The following is a 19,868-nucleotide window of genomic DNA, read 5'->3' as shown; positions in this document are numbered from 1 at the left end:
TCTACACTGAGTATAGCCCTCTCACCCCTCCCCTCCTCGCCTGCCCCCGTGACTGTATTTTGGAAGCCCCACTCTCTCTACACTGAGTATGGCCCTCTCTCCCCTCACCCCCCCCTCCACGCCTGCCCCCGTGACTGTATTTTGGAAGCCCCACTCCCTCTACACTGAGTATAGCCCTCTCATCCCCCCCCCTCCTCGCCTGCCCCCGTGACTGTATTTTGGAAGCCCCACTCCCTCTGCACTGAGTATGGCCCTCTCATCCCCCCCCCCCTTATCCTCGCCTGCCCCCGTGACTGTATTTTGGGAGCCCCACTCTCTCTACACTGAGTATAGCCCTCTCATCCCCCCCCTCCTCGCCTGCCCCCGTGACTGTATTTTGGAAGCCCCACTCTCTCTACACTGAGTATAGCCCTCTCATCCCCCCCCCCCCCTCCTCGCCTGCCCCCGTGACTGTATTTTGGAAGCCCCACTCTCTCTACACTGAGTATAGCCCTCTCACCCCTCCCCCCCCCTCCTCGCCTGCCCCCGTGACTGTATTTTGGGAGCCCCACTCTCTCTACACTGAGTATAGCCCTCTCATCCCCCCCCCCCTTATCCTCGCCTGCCCCCGTGACTGTATTTTGGAAGCCCCACTCTCTCTACACTGAGTATAGCCCTCTCACCCCTCCCCTCCTCGCCTGCCCCCGTGACTGTGTTTTGGAAGCCCCACTCTCTCTACACTGAGTATGGCCCTCTCTCCCCTCACCCCCCCCCCCCTCCTCGCCTGCCCCCGTGACTGTATTTTGGAAGCCCCACTCCCTCTACACTGAGTATAGCCCTCTCATCCCCCCCCCCTCCTCGCCTGCCCCCGTGACTGTATTTTGGAAGCCCCACTCCCTCTACACTGAGTATGGCCCTCTCACCCCTTCCCCGCCCCCCCCCCCCCCTCCTCGCCTGCCCCCGTGACTGTATTTTGGAAGCCCCACTCTCTCTACACTGAGTATAGCCCTCTCACCCCCCCTCCTCGCCTGCCCCCGTGACTGTATTTTGGAAGCCCCACTCTCTCTACACTGAGCATAGCCCTCTCACCCCCCCTCCTCGCCTGCCCCCGTGACTGTATTTTGGAAGCCCCACTCCCTCCACACTGAGTATAGCCCTCTCATCCCCCCTCCCCTCCTCGCCTGCCCCCGTGACTGTATTTTGGGATCCCCACTCCCTCTACACTGAGTATAGCCCTCTCATCCCCCCCCCCATCCTCGCCTGCCCCCGTGACTGTATTTTGGAAGTCCCACTCTCTCTACACTGAGTATAGCCCTCTCACCCCCCTCCTCCTCAAAAGCCCCCGTGACTGTATTTTGGAAGCCCCACTCTCTCTACACTGAGTATAGCCCTCTCATCCCCCCTCCTCAACAGCCCCCGTGACTGTATTTTGGAAGCCCCACTCTCTCTACACTGAGTATAGCCCTCTCACCCCCCCCCTCCTCGCCTGCACCCGTGACTGTATTTTGGAAGCTCCACTCTCTCTACACTGAGTATAGCCCTCTCATCCCCCCTCCTCAACAGCCCCCGTGACTGTATTTTGGAAGCCCCACTCTCTCTACACTGACTATAGCCCTCTCATCCCCCCCCCTCCTCCTCAACAGCCTCCGTGACTGTATTTTGGGAGCCCCACTCTCTCTACACTGAGTATAGCCCTCTCATCCACCCCCCCCTTCTCAACAGCCCCCGTGACTGTATTTTGGAAGCCCCACTCTCTCTACACTGAGTATAGCCCTCTCACCCCCCCCTCCTCAACAGCCTCTGTGACTGTATTTTGGAAGTCCCACTCTCTCTACACTGAGTATAGCCCTCTCATCCCCCCCCCTCCTCAACAGCCTCCGTGACTGTATTTTGGAAGCCCCACTCTCTCTACACTGAGTATAGCCCTCTCATCCCCCCCCTCCTCAACAGCCCCCGTGACTGTATTTTGGAAGCCCCACTCTCTCTACACTGAGTATAGCCCTCTCATCCCCCCCTCCTCAACAGCCTCCGTGACTGTATTTTGGGAGCCCCACTCTCTCTACACTGAGTATAGCCCTCTCATCCACCCCCCCCCCTTCTCCATAGCCCCCGTGACTGTATTTTGGGAGCCCCACTCTCTCTACACTGAGTATAGCCCTCTCATCCCCCCCTCCTCAACAGCCCCCGTGACTGTATTTTGGAAGCCCCACTCTCTCTACACTGAGTATAGCCCTCTCACCCCCCCCCCCTCCTCAACAGCCCCCGTGACTGTATTTTGGGAGCCCCACTCTCTCTACACTGAGTATAGCCCTCTCATCTCCCCCCTCCTCAACAGCCCCCGTGCCTGTATTTTGGGAGCCCCACTCTCTCTACACTGAGTATAGCCCTCTCATCCCCCCCCCCCTCCTCAACAGCCCCCGTGACTGTATTTTGGGAGCCCCACTCTCTCTACACTGAGTATAGCCCTCTCATCCCCCCCCCTCCTCAACAGCCCCCGTGACTATTTTGGAAGCCCCACCCTCTCTATACTTAGTATATAGCCCTGATTGTTGTGTGAAGTGGGTTTGGGGGAGGCGGGATTGTAAGCACAGTCTAAACATCTGAGCAACACAAGCGATAAAAAAAACATCGCCCTTTATTGGAGTATCATAGATGAATTCATGATATATCTTTGACAAAAGAAAGTAGAGTTAAATTCTGACGTGATATGTTAGCGTTGAAAAAGTGGCCATCTTTTTGCGCCATTAAAAAATAACACACATATAGAGCCTACCGGCAGAATAGATTAATAAAGGTTGTTCAGTAAGCATAAATCATTAAAGTCATTCCTGTAAATAAAAGTGGTTAATACTGTTAGCACGGTCTTTAAATGCACACTCCTTTCCGTATAAAAAATCTGGCTCGCCATCTCAGATCTAAGCAAAGATCTTACCAACTCTTGGGCACATACAGCCTGGCTGCTTTTAAAAAAATGTATAGTGGGACTTTTGTTCAAAGAAATAATTTCTTAATAAGCCACTCGTGGCTTCTTCATAAATTCAATCATGAAAATATTCCCATCCCTCCCACACAGCAATCAGGGTGTTGTTTTCTGGTAGGAGTCCAAATGGTGGTATGGTCCTAATACGCTTATCTTTCTTTCTTTATTTGGGGTTTAACGTCGTTTTCAACCACGAAGGTTATATCGCGACGGGGAAAGGGGGGGGGGGATGGGATAGAGCCACTTGTCAATTGTTTCTTGTTCACAAAAGCACTAATAAAAAAATTGCTCCAGGGGCTTGCAACGTAGTACAATGTAGGCTTATTACCTTACTGGGAGAATGCAAGTTTCCAGTACAAAGGACTTAACATTTCTTACATACTGCTTGACTAAAATCTGTACAAACATTGACTATATTCTATACAAGAAACACTTAACAAGGGTAAAAGGAGAAACAGAATCCGTTAGTCGCCTCTTACGACATGCTGTGGAGCATCGGGTAAATTCTTCCCCCTAACCCGCGGGGTGAGCTTATGGTGAGCCAGATTGTGTATACGGAAAGAAGTGTGCCTCTAAGATGCCCAACAGTGTTCTTACATTCAGGTAGCACAAGGCAAGGCAAGGCAAGACAAATTGGTTTTCATGGGGGTACATAAAAAAACTAAAATACAAGAGCAAGAAAGAAATGCAGGCAGTTTTACTAACATTATACACTCAATCCGATGAAAAAAAAAAAAATTGTTTTACAATATGGATTTCAAGTTTCTAGAATAGGAATTCATGGGAAATAGGGAACCAGGGTGTGGCTAAGTTTCGACGGTTTACTTTGGAAGGACAGGAATCTCATAGGCATTTTTGAATATGTATGTTGATAAGTCTGCTCAGCTCAATAGTTCAGTTCCTCTGATTTTGTTCGTTTATGATTTATTTTTTATTTTTCATTAACTTAAACGCGCCACGCTGAGAATACAACGAGTCGCGTAAGGCGAAATAACAACATTTAGTCAAGATGTCGAACTCACAGAATGAAACTGAACGCTCTGCTTTTTTCACAAAGACCACATACTCGTAGTTTCGTCAGTCCACCGCTCGTGGCAAAGGCAGTGAAATCGACAAGCCATGCAGAATAGTGCAGTAGTAGTCGCGCTGAGCAGGATAACACGCTTTTCTGTATGTCTATTCTTTTTAGCTTACTGAGTTTGTTTTTAATCCAAACATATCATATCTATATGTTTTTGGAATCAGGGACCGACAAGGAATAAGATGAAATTGTTTTTAAATCGATTTCGGAAAATTAATTTTCATCATAATTTTCATATTTTTAATTTTCAGAGCTTGTTTGTAATCCAAATATAACATATGTATATGTTTTTGGAATCAGAAAACGACGAAGAATAAGATGAAATTATTTTTGGATCGTTTAATAAAAAAATAATTTTAAATACAAGTTTCCGATTTTTAATGACCAAACTCATTCATTAGTTTTTAAGCCACCAAGCTGGAATGCAATACCAAAGTCCGGCCTTCGTCGAAGATTGCTTTGCCAAAATTTCAATCACTTTGATTGAAAAATGAGGGTGTGACAATGCCGCCTCAACTTTTACAAAAAGCCGGATATGACGTCATCAAAGATATTTATCGAAAAAAAGAAAAAAACGTCCGGGGCTATCATTCCCAGGAACTCTCATGTCAAATTTAATAAAGATCGGTCCAGTAGTTTAGTCTGAATCGCTCTACACACACACACGCACAGACACTGAGCTGAGACATACACACACATATACACACACACACACACACACACATACCACACACACACACACACACACACACACACGTGCACACATACACACACACACACACACACACACACACACACACACACACACACACACACACACACCACGACCCTTGTCTCGATTCCCCCTCTATGTTAAAACATTTAGTAAAAACTTGACTAAATGTAAAACAGACAGGAAAAGAAATCAACGTAGATAACATTCTACACTTCAGGTTTGCCAGAAAACTGCCGGCATCGAGGATTTCCGAGTGACGGTGTGTAACGACAAGCGAGGAAAACCGGCTTCTAAAGTGTCCTGGACCAGAGAAGTCACATTCTTCTACAAATCCAAAGCCTACCGCTTTACTCGCGAAATGTTCACGGTGAGTAGCATATTTTCGTTTGAAAGAAATGCTTTACTAGTTATGTCTGCGTGCGTGAAAATAATTTATTTTGGACTAATTCAGGAAGATGAATATATAAGTCCAGTGCGTGTGTTTTTTTCTGCGCGGAATACTCGCAAAGAAACCCGGAAATTGAAAAACATAAAACAGTATGAAATAAGTGTTTGCAGTATGGACTGGGTGGCCGAGTGGTAACGCACTTGCGCTCGGAAGCGAGAGGTTGCGAGGTCGACCCTGGGTCAGGGCGTTAGCAATTTTCTCCCCCCTTTCCTAACCTAGGTGGTGGGTTCAAGTGCTAGTCTTTTGGATGAGACGAAAAACCGAGGTCCCTTCGTGTACACTACATTGGGGTGTGCACGTTAAAGATCCCACGATTGACAAAAGGGTCTTTCCTGGCAAAATTGTATCGGCATAGATAAAAATGTCCACCAAAATACCCGTGTGACTTGGAATAATAGGCCGTGAAAAGTAGGATATGCGCCGAAATGGCTGCGATCTGCTGGCCGATGTGAATGCGTGATGTATTGTGTAAAAAAAAATTCCATCTCACACGGCATAAATAAATCCCTGCGCCTTGAATATGTGCGCGATAAAAATTGCATAAAAAAAGAATACAAAAAAATCCCTGCGCTTAGAACTGTACCCACGGAATACGCGCGATATTACCCAATATTGACGGACTGTGTGATGATATCTTCTGCTATGGTCTGTTGAGACAGTGATATCAAAATCGAGACCGGAGGTCGAGATTTTGATATCACTGTCGAAACAGACCAATAGCAGAAGATATCATCACACAGTCAGTCAATGTTAGATATATTGCTAATTCTCTGGACATTTTGTATTTACTGTAAAGGAATTACAAAAGTATTTGTCTCAGTTTTGGCTGTTCCATATCACTCCCTCTGATTATTATTTCTTTTTGTTCACTCTTTTCTTGTACTTTTCAGTATTTTAAAATGTCTTTCCTTTCAAAAAGTCTTTAGTCACTTGCTCAACTAAATTCTGGGATAATTACATTTTCATATATATTTGTTTGCTTTTAAATTTAGGTGTTTTTGTTTTTGAAGTGGGGAAGCAATAAAGATGTCGTCGATATCAAAACTGATATCGACGGAAATGTCGTCGATATCACTTTTGCACTGAGCTCAGTTTTGCCCAATTGACCAATGGAAATCCACGTAACATATGAAATAGCAATATAAGCCTCATATCGATTGATTGATATTGATTGATTGAGTACAACGAACTTCGGTAGCTTGTTCTTGACAAGTTTGTCTACGTTGATACTTGTACTTAAACTTCTGCTATAGTGCCACAGGGGCGGATCAGTTGCTTTGTAAGGGGGGGGGGGGGGCACTTTGAATTGAAAGTGAATGTGATGGGCGCGAAGCGCCCGAATTTGCTAGGGGGGTCCGGGGGCATGCCCCCCGAAAATTTTTATTGCCCAAAGAAGCAAAATGGTGCCATCTGGTGCCATTTGAACTTAGAAATGGTCATAGAATCAGCATAGAAAAATCTTTTTTTTTTCTTCTTCTTTTTTTTCGGGGGGGGGGGGGGGGGGCACGTGCCCCCTGCGCCCCCCCCCCTCTCGTCTGCCCCTGGTGCCATGTAGCGATGACCCGTAACTTCACGAGTTATTATTGTGACAAAACCAACAAAACAGGAACGGTACGCCATGGGAACGTTTACTTCATGACAAAAACCAAACCTTACAATCACTGTACGGCTATCCAGCGGTCTTTCAGGTGAACAGAAAAACACTTTGATACATGTAATGAACTTATCTAAGAAATTGTCCCAGAAATTCGCTCAGAAAACACGTACCAGCGATCATGTAAATGTTCCCAAAGCTTGCGGCTTTACATGAGCTGGTTGGTTGCATCTATTTACGGTGGTACGCCCATTTTCAGACCTTCCAAAATCTTAGAAAGTCAGGTCTTAAAAAGGAGGGAGTCTTGAAATGGAGGTAAATTTACAGAGGTTATGAACAGAACATGTGGAAAAGCAAGATCTTAGAAAGGAGGAAGTGTCTTAAAAGGGGGGTAACTTAGGGGTCTTAAAAGGGGGGTAACTTAGGGGTCTTAAAAGGGGGGTAACTTAGGGGTCTTAAAAGGGGGGTAACTTAGGGGTCTTAAAAGGGGGGTTACGCTGTATTCTGACACTGGTAAATCGTTTTCTTGCAGGTGGAGGGAAGAAGAATGGTCGGAGGATTCAACGGGGATGTCAGCGTCAGAGTGTGCAAATCTAGCAGAGGAACCGCCTACACTCTCAGGACTGGCTGCTTAACTCTCTATTGGGATGGTCGACAAAGTGTCCACGTAAGTATTGCTTCAAAATAGGAACAATTTGTGTCGTCTCTCTGTATTTTATTAAGTGTAGCTGACGAAGGCAATCGCCGAAACCGCTCTGTGCTTTTATTGTTCGTCGCGTGTTTCTGGTACTGGTCAGTACATTGTCATTGTCATCTTGTTATTGCTTCAAAGATAATTTATTAGGTAAAAAGCTCTCAGAATGCTTTGAAAGTTATGCGATGAAGTTCAGGGCTTGAGATAATGGTATCATGCAAGTCTGTAGGCCTATTAATTTTCTCTGAAAGAACAAAAGTTGTAAAATTCAATGGAAAGTACACTCTTGTGCGAACATTTGGTTATTTCCCTTGATCACTCGACTTGGTGTTGTCAGTTACTAAGACTGCTGTGTCCCTGTTGGCGCAATTGACATGAAACTGTTCAGGGCTGTGATTGACTCACCTGAGTAATCAGGAGACACAGACAAGGGAGTTCTAGTTCCACTTCAAACATTTGAAATCTACACGCACTCATTATTATAATAAAACAAGTCGCGTAAGGCGAAATTACTACATTTAGTGAAGCTGTGGAACTCACAGAATGAAATTGAACGTAGTCCGCCGCTAGTGCAAAAGGCAGTGAAAGTGACGAGCCTGTTTGGCGCGGTAGCGGTTGCGCTGTGCTTCATAGCACGCTTTACTGTACCTCTCTTTGTTTTAACTTTCTGAGCGTGTTTTTAATCCAAACATATCATATCTACAGGGGCGGATCTGGGTTTTGAAAGGGGGGGGGTGCAAAGTTCTTTTTTTTTTTTTTTTGTATCTTATCAGAGAAGGCGCGAAGCGCCGAACCGATGGTGCGAAGCGCCGAGCATTCTAGGGGGGTCCGGGGGCATGCCCCCCCGGAATTTTTTTTTAAAAAGGAAGCAAAATTGTGCAATCTGGTGCAATCTGAGCGTGTAAAGTGCTATTTTCAGGTGATACATTTTTCTTCTTTTTTTTTTTTTTTTTTTTTTTGTCCCGCTGGGGGGGGGGGGGGGGGGTGCAATTGCACCCATTGCACCCCCCCCAGATCCGCCCCTGTATCTATATGTTTTTGGAATCAGGAACCGACAAGGAATAAGATGAAAGTGTTTTTAAATTGATTTCGAAAATTTAATTTTGATCATAATTTTTAATTTTTTTAATTTTCAGAGCTTGTTTTTAATTCAAATATAACATATTTATATGTTTTTGGAATCAGAAAATTATGAAGAATAAGATGAACGTAAATTTGGATCGTTTTATAAAAAAAATATTTTTTTTACAACTTTCAGATTTTTAATGACCAAAGTCATTAATTAATTTTAAAGCCACCAAGCTGAAATGCAATACCGAAGTCCGGCCTTCGTCGAAGATTGCTTGGCCAAAATTTCAATCAATTTGATTGAAAAATGAGGGTGTGACAGTGCCGCCTCAACCTTTACAAAAAGCCGGATATGACGTCATGAAAGACATTTATCGAAAAAAGAAAAAAACGTCCGGGGGTATCATACCCAGGAACTCTCATGTCAAATTTCATAAAGATCGGTCCAGTAGTTTACTCTGAATCGCTCTACACACACACACGCACACACACACACACACACATACACCATGACCCTCGTCAATGTGCTCGGTACGTGCAAATTTAAAAGCCCTCTTTTTCCCTTAAAAACAATTCGGCCAAAAATCTCCTTATTATTTTTTTAACATTTCTCCACATGCACACACACAAACAAGAACATCGTTACTGGTAATTGGGTAATCTTGAACTTTAGTGTGTTAAATTCATAGCTCATAATTCAGAGGCATTTAAGCCTTCAAATTTGTAGAACCTGCACTTGTAATCACAAGTCATTTTAGATCCCTTTGAAGTTACGGAATGAACTCCGATGAACTATACTAGGGGAAGGGCTCCTAATACGGACCGTCTCCTAATATGGACCACCTCCTGTTCTGACAAACTAACGGCGCTAGAGCGCTCAAAACAGTTTCATTCGCTGTATTCACCCTCTCTGGATAATTTTCACATGTCAAAACAGTTGCAGAAACAAACACCTCAAAACTGTAAGGCTTTTTCTCTTTTTTTTCTCACTTTTGGCAGCGTTCACTCTAAATTTGCCGCCTAAAACGAACTCGTTTCTGTCCACAGCCAAAGCTTTTATCCCACAAAAATTGCTATAAATTATATGACAGCTAAGACCGTATTTGTTATATTTTAGCATGCAGTGTTGACCCCGAGTTTCTACTACCACCACAAAATAATAGCAAATTCTCAAAGTATGTGTGAGTCCCTTAATATGGACCACCTTCAACAAATCGAAGAAATTAAAGCTAAAGGCTATTTTGATTAACAGCTATTGTGTTTTCAGCGTAGCAATAGGGTCCGATATTTAGACGAGACAAGTATAATGCCGACGAGTCGAAGACGAGTCGCATTATACTTGTTCGAATCTAAATATCGGACCCTATTGCTACGCTGAAAATACAATAGCGATTATATAGCTGTTCTGACCTTGATTTGTTGTTCCAAACTTATAAAATGACAGTTTTTGCGTCGATGCGTTGATCTCAGGTTTTGATAGCAGACGCCGTTTCTTATGCGCGTTAGTTTTGAGCAGGCGCCACACTGACTTTGGAAAAAAAAACCTCGATTTGACAACACAGCTGTTAAACAGCGTTTTATTAGTTCATTCGTATACAACAAAAAGAAGTTTGAGTTTTTTTAAATTTTGAACAAGACTACTTATGAAGAAGACCAAAACACAACATCAACGGAAAACTAGAAACAACTGAAGAACTAGGATGCAACATGGGGAGGAGAAGAGAACAGCTAATCCGTACAACGCGAGCAGACGGCAGCGAAGTTTTCAGTTTGGGTGAATGGTATTTATACTTGTCTCGTCATGAAGCGAATTTTTCAACCTCAGTTATAAACGACTACATGAATGTTAGTGCCATGGGTTGTACATCAATACTTCAGAGGGGAAGTGGGGTATTTAGTGTGGAGTTACGAGATAAGAAAAGCCGAAGGCACACAAAAACGGCTGTTCCGTTTTACTCCCCTGTTTGTACTACATCTTTCGACTTTGGGCATTTTGTGGTGTTTAGGGACAGAAAATAATTGGTTTAGTCCTGTTTCATCGGGAAGTTAGCAGAAAAGGGTATGCTATCGACATTGTAAAGCTGAAAAACATTCTCGAGAAGAATTTTAAGTTGTCAGTGTATGCTGTTGTCGATTGTTAACATCGTGGGGTACAGATGGGTAAACCGGAACCATGCGTCTTTGTTATTGCCAATATGCTTTTGGATATTGGCAAAAATGGCCGACTTCCGTAGCATTATGCTTTGATGATGATGTTGAGACCGTCCAATCACAGCCCCCGAATTCATCCACGTGTCCATCAGAATAGCTATATTACTTCATTAAGAAGCTTGCTGAAAATAACCTATAACTAGCCCTCGAGATTTCAAAAAATTATAACAAATAGTCTTATTTTTGTGAAAGTTGATAATTTCACTTATTTTCACTCTATTTTTGATAAGCTTCTTTAGTTTCCTGGTGTGCTTCAAATAATGCTCTCATCAACCCGAAACAGATAAATCTAAAGCATATTTCTATTAGTTTGACTTGCACACTAAATTGTATCATGTTTATTTGAAGTATAGGGGTCTTTTTACAGTGATTCGTGAAGGTCGCTTCACCGGTCCATATTGGGCACCCAGGCTCCTAATATGGACCATTTGTGATTTTTTCTGTATTTAATTTTTGCTGAATGTCTATCAAAGCTATTTCACTCTATTTAGGCCTAACGGTTAACCTAAGAGATAAGGACTTCCAAACACAAAATGAAACTTCTTCGTAAGAAAACAACCTAGTTATCAGCATGAAACAAAAAGTGGTCCAAATCAGGAGCCCTTCCCCTACACCATTTTTGCCTCATTTTTGTCGATCAAACAACAAAATTAAATAATTATGCTTAGGTTTGGAATGTACGCTTACTCAATCTGGCTCCGCGACTTAACATAGTAGGTAGTGGCCTGTGTCCGTTGGCTCGGAACAGGACCACTACCGAACACCGTCGAAGTGTGTGATATGACAACATCATTGTGTGTGTAGATGCGTGGTACCATGGTAGTCTAAAGAGCGTCAATGGCCTAGTACATCCGTCCTCAGCTCTCCTGGTTTTCTAATTATCCCAGTTTCCTTCTGGCAGACGATTTGCCGACCAAAGCTGACGAGCAACGTCTGCCCGGTTTTTTTTCTCCGGGGTGTCCTTCCCCGTATCGTAGCTAGAGTTTTTATGGCGGCTCTTAATCGCCATGATGAGCTGTCATTAGACGTGTAAGGCATTTTGTAGAAGTAGATGTAGTGGAGCCACCCTCTACCCCACCTCGTCCTGGCCCTGCGCACACATACACACACACAGTGAGTTACACATGGTGCACTCAAATACTGAAATAGACAAACACACACACGCCAGGCGCACGAGAGAAAAGCCCCAGAGAGAGAATGATGTCACGATGCATTGATGTCAAAACATCTTGACGTCGTCTAATTGCGCGAGGATTATGCCGTAGTCTCGGAAATTCCTTCCCAACATATCGGCCCTGTAATAGAATCAGGGCGCTATACTAGCGCTGGTTCTGTGCGACGCTTAGTTTTTGAGATAGGTGTGACTGGCGAAGTACAGGACGTCACATTCCAAATAAGCACGACTATGTTGCAGGTGAAAGCCGCTGAGATTGCATTTCTTCGGGAGGTTTCCGCAAAAATAGATATTACACGATTTGCGCGAAACAGTTGAGAAGCAGACGATCTTTGAGATCTCTGTTCGTCTCGTGATAACGTCAAGTTATTTTGTATGACAAGGATTCACTTGCAAACTAAAGGATACAATTTGGTGTGTCAGTGGTAAATGTAAATAGAAATGTGTAATACAGACAAAGCAAACAAATAAACGTGTTTTTCTCGTGAAAATGTTGCGTTGTGCGGGTGTTTGGGTGGCCACGTGATGTAGGCCTACACAAAGCAAAGTGCGGGACGGACTCTACTCTGTGGTGTAACATTGGCAAGTTCAAAACACGAGAAAAACGATTTCGTTATGCGGGCAGCCACGGGGGATGTATGTATTTTTCAAATGGTTGTAAAATAAGTCTTGTATTTATCACCGTACTCAGGCCCTGTTCTTTTTTTTCGTCACACCTAAAACCGTTATTTCTTGTGAGCGACGCAGCATTACTGGGTGGTGAACTTTCATCCCCAACTGTAGTCTGAGTTTGTGCACAAAGAATACCTCTTTATCATGTATTATCGGCATGAACATTTCTCAAGTCGATTACAGTATAGCGTTCGTGGGATACCTCCAGCTTCGCTGGGAATACACATAACAGTTCTGTTGCATGTATAATTCGTGTGTAACGTTAGATAATTTTGCAATATAATTCACATAGCAAGCTAACAGACTAGGTATACTGGTGTGTGACTGATCGTCATGTGCGGGTTGTTATTACTATCAATAACATAACGCATGTGTTTAAATACACTTACTCTACATTCTTTTTGAACAGCTGACCCTGAGCCAAGCCTACCAAAACCGAGTATGTGGCCTGTGCGGAAACATGAACGGAAATACCAAAGACGAATTTACTTTGAGAGATACAAGCACGATAACCAACCCCATTGCTTTTGCTAACAGCTACCTCATAGATTCTCCCGACCACACAGAAAAAGAGTAAGTACCTGCCAGACATTTTGTGAAGGTGAAGCGAAATCCACTGAATGCGAAGGTCTTACATTTTAGTTAAAGAAACTAACATTCTTTGGTATATGTGTATATATTTGCAAAATACGAAAACAAAAATTATGAGAACAAAAACCCTTGGAAAGTATTCTTAGGCATTCCAGAAGGTGTGCGTGAGTAGCCCGAGACTGCATAGACATCATAAGCTAACCTGAGTAACCAGTGAGTAATAATAACGAGCAGTGTTTGTCTGTCTGGATGGGCGGGCGTTCGTTCTGATATAATTTGTATTACACACGAAGAGGGTGAGTCGTTTGAGTAGATTATTTGCTCTTCTTGTTACTATTTGACCCTGGACCTTTATCTTATTTTATTTATCTAATGGTAAAATCAGTTATGATTATAGCAGTGTTAGTGTCTGTTTGTGTGTATGTGTGTGTGTGTGTGTGTGTGTGTGTGTGTGTGTGTGTGTGTGTGTGTATGTCCTAGAGTTCCTCTAAAAACTTCTCTCTCCTTCATAGTTTTCTTTCTTTTACTAGAGTTATATCCATCTAGAGTTTGGTTTGATCTTTCCCTCTCCTGTTAATACATTTTTTGGTTCACTACTGTTTGGTTTTTCTGTCTACTTTCCTTTCCCAAAATGTTGTCACGAGGAAGTCTCCATAGGCGAACATTTTGACACCAGATTTGTGCTGTCTGTGTCTTGGTGAGTAGAGATCTTTTTTTTTTTTTTACATTGTTTGTCGCACCGTTGTTGTTATTTTTTAAAACTTGTTTTGTCTGTTTTAGGTGCGGTGGCGTTAAGGCTGAACCAGCTTGCGCACCAGCAGTGGAAGAAAAGTACAAGGTCAACAAGTACTGCGGTTTCTACAATCCATCCAATACAGACAGCCCTGTCGTCAAGCTGCTCAGCCCAGCGACAAACGCGGTGAGGAGTTTTGGACTCGCCTGTGCAATCACGAGAGTCAGAGTATACTGTTGTTGTTTGAGAACAAGAGAAGAGAGAGAAAGAGAACAATAATGTAATCCGCCTTATAACATGACAGCCATTGGTATTAACCTGGTGTGAAAACAATCATACATCCATACACTCCGTGCATGTACGATACAATCATATTAAAAAAAGGGCTGATAACAACAACAACAACAACAACAACAACAACAACAACAACAAGTCAAATTCATCACCTAAGCACAGATAAATATTTTGTTCTTGAGCAAATCTAATACAACAATCGCGGGGCTACTTGGTAGATCTACAGAGTATGTTACAATAGATCTGCCATCTCAACGTAAGGATAAGGAAAGGACCATAACAGGCTCTTTTTAAGGTCAGATAAAGCAGTTGGGGTTGATTTAATGATATAGGTAAGCATCTACAGATGCAAAAACCGATCAGTAAATCTCAGGTTTTGTGTTGCATCAGTCTAATTTTACACAAAATGCATGCTCAAAAAGCGACCAAATTCGTCTGCTACGGAAGACTTCAAATTCCCCGCGGCGGCAAACCCTTGGCTGTGACGTCACAGGGGGGAGCCAGAAGCGAAAGTAGCAACGCTCGGTGTGCGTCTTTGCTGCAGCTGTGGATGCGCGCGTGCTCCCGACATCATGCCGAGAGAGTGTGCTGCTGCCGAATGTTCGGAGTTGCAAAAAAAAGACTCAGGCTTGAGTTTTTATTTGTTTCTATCCGACTGGGTAACAACTACAACGACGACAATAACACCGACAACAACTCGAAAACCAAGAACAACTACAATGTCAACAACAACAGCTTTACACTGATAAACTGTAGGTGGAACACGATTGATTTGACACGTTACAACCTTGATTTCATCTACGACGACGACAACAACAACATCAACTTTAATTCGAGAACATAATTATACGTCTTCAACAACATAGCCAACAACAAATCCGATAGAACTTCAACTACACTCACAACAGTGATCATGGGCTGCCTAATCTATTTGCTGAGTCTGGCAGACATTTTACTTCCACCCTTGAGAGAGAATGTTTTTTCCTCGAACACTTTGTGCCTCAAACCTGACTAAGAGGATACAATTCTACATTAATCCCCGATTATCAACCCAAATAGGTGGGACACTTCCGTCTCAACTCGGACGCCGCTGTAAGAACGATCTCCAGTAACAGACGCTGATAACGATACAGCTATCTGCTCGCTCCTAAGCCACTCCCCCAGCCTGTATGTCTACACACTGGCACCAACTAAACCTCCAACTGAGCTGTTAACCCGTGGTTTGTAAAAATGTAAAAATATTGTACAAATTACGTCGAACCTAAATCCGCGATTTGTAAAAAAAAAAAAAAATCTCTATTCAGCCTATTGTCCCATCGCTGGGAAATTCGGATCGCTTTCTCCCAGTGGAAAGCTAGCAGCAACAGAGTCGCGCTACCAAAAAGTCAAGGGATCCATTAGATTTGTTTTTCTTTCTTTTTCCATTTCGTTATTTTCCTTCATCGCTGGCGAATTCGGATCGCTTCCTCCCAGTGAAAAGTTAGCAGCAACAGAGTCGCCTTTGTGGTCCAAGTTGTGGAAATTTTCAAGTTGTGGAATGTGTCCAAGTTGTGGTATGTGTCCAAGTTGTGGTATGTGTCCAATATGTGCAATGTTGTGGTATATGTCCAAGATGTGGTATGTGTCCAAGTTGTGGTATGTGTCCAAGTTGTGGTATGTGTCCAAGATGTGGAATGTGTTCAAGATGTGGTATGTGTCCAAGTTGTGGTATGTGTCCAAGATGTGGTAATGTGTCAAAAGTTATGGTATGTGTCCAATATGTGGTATGTGTCCAAGTTGTGGTATGTGTCCAAGTTGTGGTATGTGTTCAAGATGTGGTATGTGTCCAAGATGTGGAATGTGTCCAAGTTGTGGTATGTGTTCAAGATGTGGTATGTGTCAAGATGTGGTATGTGTCCAAGATGTGGAATGTGTCCAAGTTGTGGTATGTGTTTAAGTTGTGGTATGTGTCCAAGTTGTGGTATGTGTCCAAGATGTGGTATGTGTCCAAGTTGTGGTATGTGTCCAAGTTATGGTATGTGTCCAAGCTATTGTAATGTGTCCAAGTTATGGTATGTGTCCAAGTTGTGGTAATTGACCAATTTGTGGTATGTGTCAAAGACGTGGTGATATCGTCATGTGTCCAAGTTGTGGTATGTGTCCAAGTTGTGGAATGTGATGGGACAATAAAAAAATGGAGAAAAAAATCCTAATAGATTCACTGACTTTCGGGTAGCGCGACTCTGTTGTTTCTAGCTTTTCACTCGAAGGAAGCGACCCACATTTCCCAGCGATGGGACAATAAAGAAAAGGAAGAAAAATCCCATAGATCTCCCTTGACTTTGGGGTATCGCGACTCTGTTGCTGCTAGCTTTCCACTGGGAGGAAGTGATCCGAATTTCCCAGCGACGGGACAATCTAGTAATGATATGGAGAAAGAAAAAAAATCAACGGAGTCGCGCTACCCCAAAACTCAAGGGATTTTGTGTTTGTGCCTTGACTATTGGGATGACAAGAAGATATCGGGAACATTAACGTGATTTGTAAACAAAATGATTACAAATCACGGGGCGCGCAGACCCTTGATTTTAACTCCCAGGCTCAAAACTGTAAAGTTGCTTCTATGAATACCCCTTCTGACGTCATCGAAAATTTTACCCAGAATTCACCACTTTCGTACTCTCGCGGACGTTCAAGATACAATGGCCGCCAGATCGGAACGCGAAAACGCTTCGCTTCAGCCACGAAATTCGTCGGATTATGGCCTAAACGATTCCGAAATAAACTAAACCCTGTGAGGGAAGGTGAAAAAACAATTTCCTACGGCATGCATATGTCTGGTTAACCTAAGTCACGCCAAAACGCAAATAAACGCGTTTTTGACACCAAAAATAGCCTGTTGGGGTCCTTTAATCAAGCTGTCGAACTCACGGGATGAAACTGAACGCACTGTATTTTTTCACCAAGACAGTACAGCTTCGTCAATCCCCGCGTGAAGGAAATCGCTCACCTCCCTCGTGCAAAACGTAGTGATATTGACACGCCAGATTAGCGCGGTAGCGTATTGTGCTAAGCAGGAAAGCGCGCTTTTCTGTATTCTTGTTAACTTTCTGAGCTTGTTTTAAAGGCAGAGTAAGCCTCCCGTAAACCATCACAGATACGGTCAGGCTTTTACACACAGTACAAACACCATTTCATTTAAACACTCACCAATTGAGAACATCCTAGGTGCCCTCCGTAAAGAGCGAACAATTTTCAAAGAATTTATTTTTGCGTGGTTTATCTTACCCCTGAGCCATCGTGAACCCGTGTGATCCAGTTTTCCCTTTTCACAATGCAGTCGTCATAGTTAGTCATTTGAATGCGACTCGACGTGAGCTTATCTACAATAGCACGTTTTTTTTTTATGCACGAAACAACGGCTGTGGTTCACAAGAACTCTAGCGATGGCTTTTGACTGTTGAGAGGAACGGCGATTTGCACTGATAAACCGGCCGTCGTCTGCTACGACCCTTGCGTGACCCTGCTTCCGGGCTTTTCTTTTTTTAAACTTTCACAACTTCGAATTGTTCTGATCTTGTCTTGATGAAAAACGAATTCTTTTATGATTAAAGAATGTTTGTGTAACAAGCTGTCAATTTATTATTTAGATTTTAAAAGTTAGGTCTAGCGCAAAAACGAGGCGCCGTTGTTGTTAACGGAACAAGTCTACGAAAATAAATTCTTTGAAAATGTCTCACGCTCGACAGAAAGCAGCCAGGATGTTCCCGTTCGGTGAGCGTTCAAATGGAAGTATGCTTGTACTGTATTTAGACGCTCGGGGAGCTCTGTGATGGTTTACGGGAGGCTTACTGTGCCTTTAAATACAACCTATCATATCTATATGTTTTTGGAATCAGGAACTCTATCTATACATATAAATAAAAGAGAGTGTCTGTCTGTCTGTGTGTGTGTGTGTCTGTGGTCGCCATACCTCTGAGATGGCAAGAGGCAAGAACAAGATAGTGTGCACGTACACTCCCTAGGTGCCGCAGATGTGCACCTGGGTTTTAGTTTCTTGATTCATTGTTTCCTTTCTCAGGTTATGGACCTCCCATTTATATAAATAAAAGAGAGTGTCTGTCTGTCTGTCTGTGTGTCTGTCTGTCTGTGGTCGCCATACCTCTGAGATGGCAAGAGGCAGGAACAAGATAGTGTGCACGTACACTCCCTAGGTGCCGCAGATGTGCACCTGGGTTTTAGTTTCTTGATTCATTGTTTCCTTTCTCAGGTTATGGACCTCCCATTTATTGAATACAGCCTATATGGTGCAAGACCAGTTCAGTGCCTACTGTTCACCTGTAGCAAGCACATCATGCCAGTGATATTAGAGACTCGCTATTGCTCCTATGAGGGGAAGAAATGAAGAATGAAAAATTAACTGGACAGAACCGGAAATTTCTAGAAGGTAAGGGAGATAACTCTTTTTTGTCTGTGGTCGCCATACCTCTGAGATGGCAAGAGGCAGGAACAAGATAGTGTGCACGTACACTCACTAGGTGCCGCAGATGTGCACCTGGGTTTTAGTTTCTTGATTCATTGTTTCCTTTCTCAGATTATGGACCTCCCATTTATTGAATACAGCCTAAATGGTGCAAGACCAGTTCAGTGCCTACTGTTCACCTGTAGCAAGCACATCATGCCAGTGATATTAGAGACTCGCTATTGCTCCTATGAGGGGAAGAAATGAAGAATGAAAAATTAACTGGACAGAACCGGAAATTTCTAGAAGGTAAGGGAGATAACTCTTTTTTGTCTGTGGTCGCCATACCTCTGAGATGGCAAGAGGCAGGAACAAGATAGTGTGCACGTACACTCCCTAGGTGCCGCAGATGTGCACCTGGGTTTTAGTACCTTGATTCATTGTTTCCTTTCTCAGATTATGGACCTCCCATTTATTGAATACAGCCTTTATGGTGCAAGACCAGTTCAGTGCCTACTGTTCACCTGTAGCAAGCACATCATGCCAGTGATATTAGAGACTCGCTATTGCTCCTATGAGGGGAAGAAATGAAAAATGAAAAATTAACTGGACAGTTCCGGAAATTTCTAGAAGGTAAGGGAGATAACTCTTTTTTGTCTGTGGTCGCCATACCTCTGAGATGGCAAGAGGCAGGAACAAGATAGTGTGCACGTACACTCCCTAGGTGCCGCAGATGTGCACCTGGGTTTTAGTTTCTTGATTCATTGTTTCCTTTCTCAGATTATGGACCTCCCATTTATTGAATACAGCCTATATGGTGCAAGACCAGTTCAGTGCCTACTGTTCACCTGTAGCAAGCACATCATGCCAGTGATATTAGAGACTCGCTATAATTGCTCCTATGAGGGGAAGAAATGAAGAATGAAAAATTAACTGGACAGTTCCGGAAATTTCTAGAAGGTAAGGGAGATAACTCTTTTTTGTCTGTGGTCGCCATACCTCTGAGATGGCAAGAGGCAGGAACAAGATAGTGTGCACGTACACTCCCTAGGTGCCGCAGATGTGCACCTGGGTTTTAGTTTCTTGATTCATTGTTTCCTTTCTCAGATTATGGACCTCCCATTTATTGAATACAGCCTATATGGTGCAAGACCAGTTCAGTGCCTACTGTTCACCTGTAGCAAGCACATCAT

At 43.5% G+C, this 19,868-nt stretch overlaps 1 protein-coding gene across 2 annotated transcripts in view; it reads left to right on the top strand.

Annotated features, from left to right (window-relative positions):
• The window catches only part of LOC138947328 (mucin-5B-like), a 224,037-nt gene that overhangs the window by 52,210 nt on the left and 151,959 nt on the right, over nucleotides 1-19,868 (top strand). For both annotated transcript variants that reach the window (XM_070318774.1, XM_070318775.1), the window contains exons 22-25: nucleotides 4,973-5,122; nucleotides 7,330-7,464; nucleotides 13,026-13,189; nucleotides 13,988-14,126. In XM_070318774.1, coding sequence (XP_070174875.1) covers nucleotides 4,973-5,122; nucleotides 7,330-7,464; nucleotides 13,026-13,189; nucleotides 13,988-14,126 — 588 coding nt within the window. The remainder of the gene's footprint in view (nucleotides 1-4,972; nucleotides 5,123-7,329; nucleotides 7,465-13,025; nucleotides 13,190-13,987; nucleotides 14,127-19,868) is intronic.

Source organism: Littorina saxatilis, linkage group LG14 (genome assembly GCF_037325665.1).
Source record: "Littorina saxatilis isolate snail1 linkage group LG14, US_GU_Lsax_2.0, whole genome shotgun sequence".
NCBI classification, from domain to species: Eukaryota; Metazoa; Mollusca; class Gastropoda; order Littorinimorpha; family Littorinidae; genus Littorina; species Littorina saxatilis.
The sequence above is the reverse complement of the archived record's forward strand: the minus strand, read 5'-3'. Positions and strand labels throughout refer to the sequence as shown.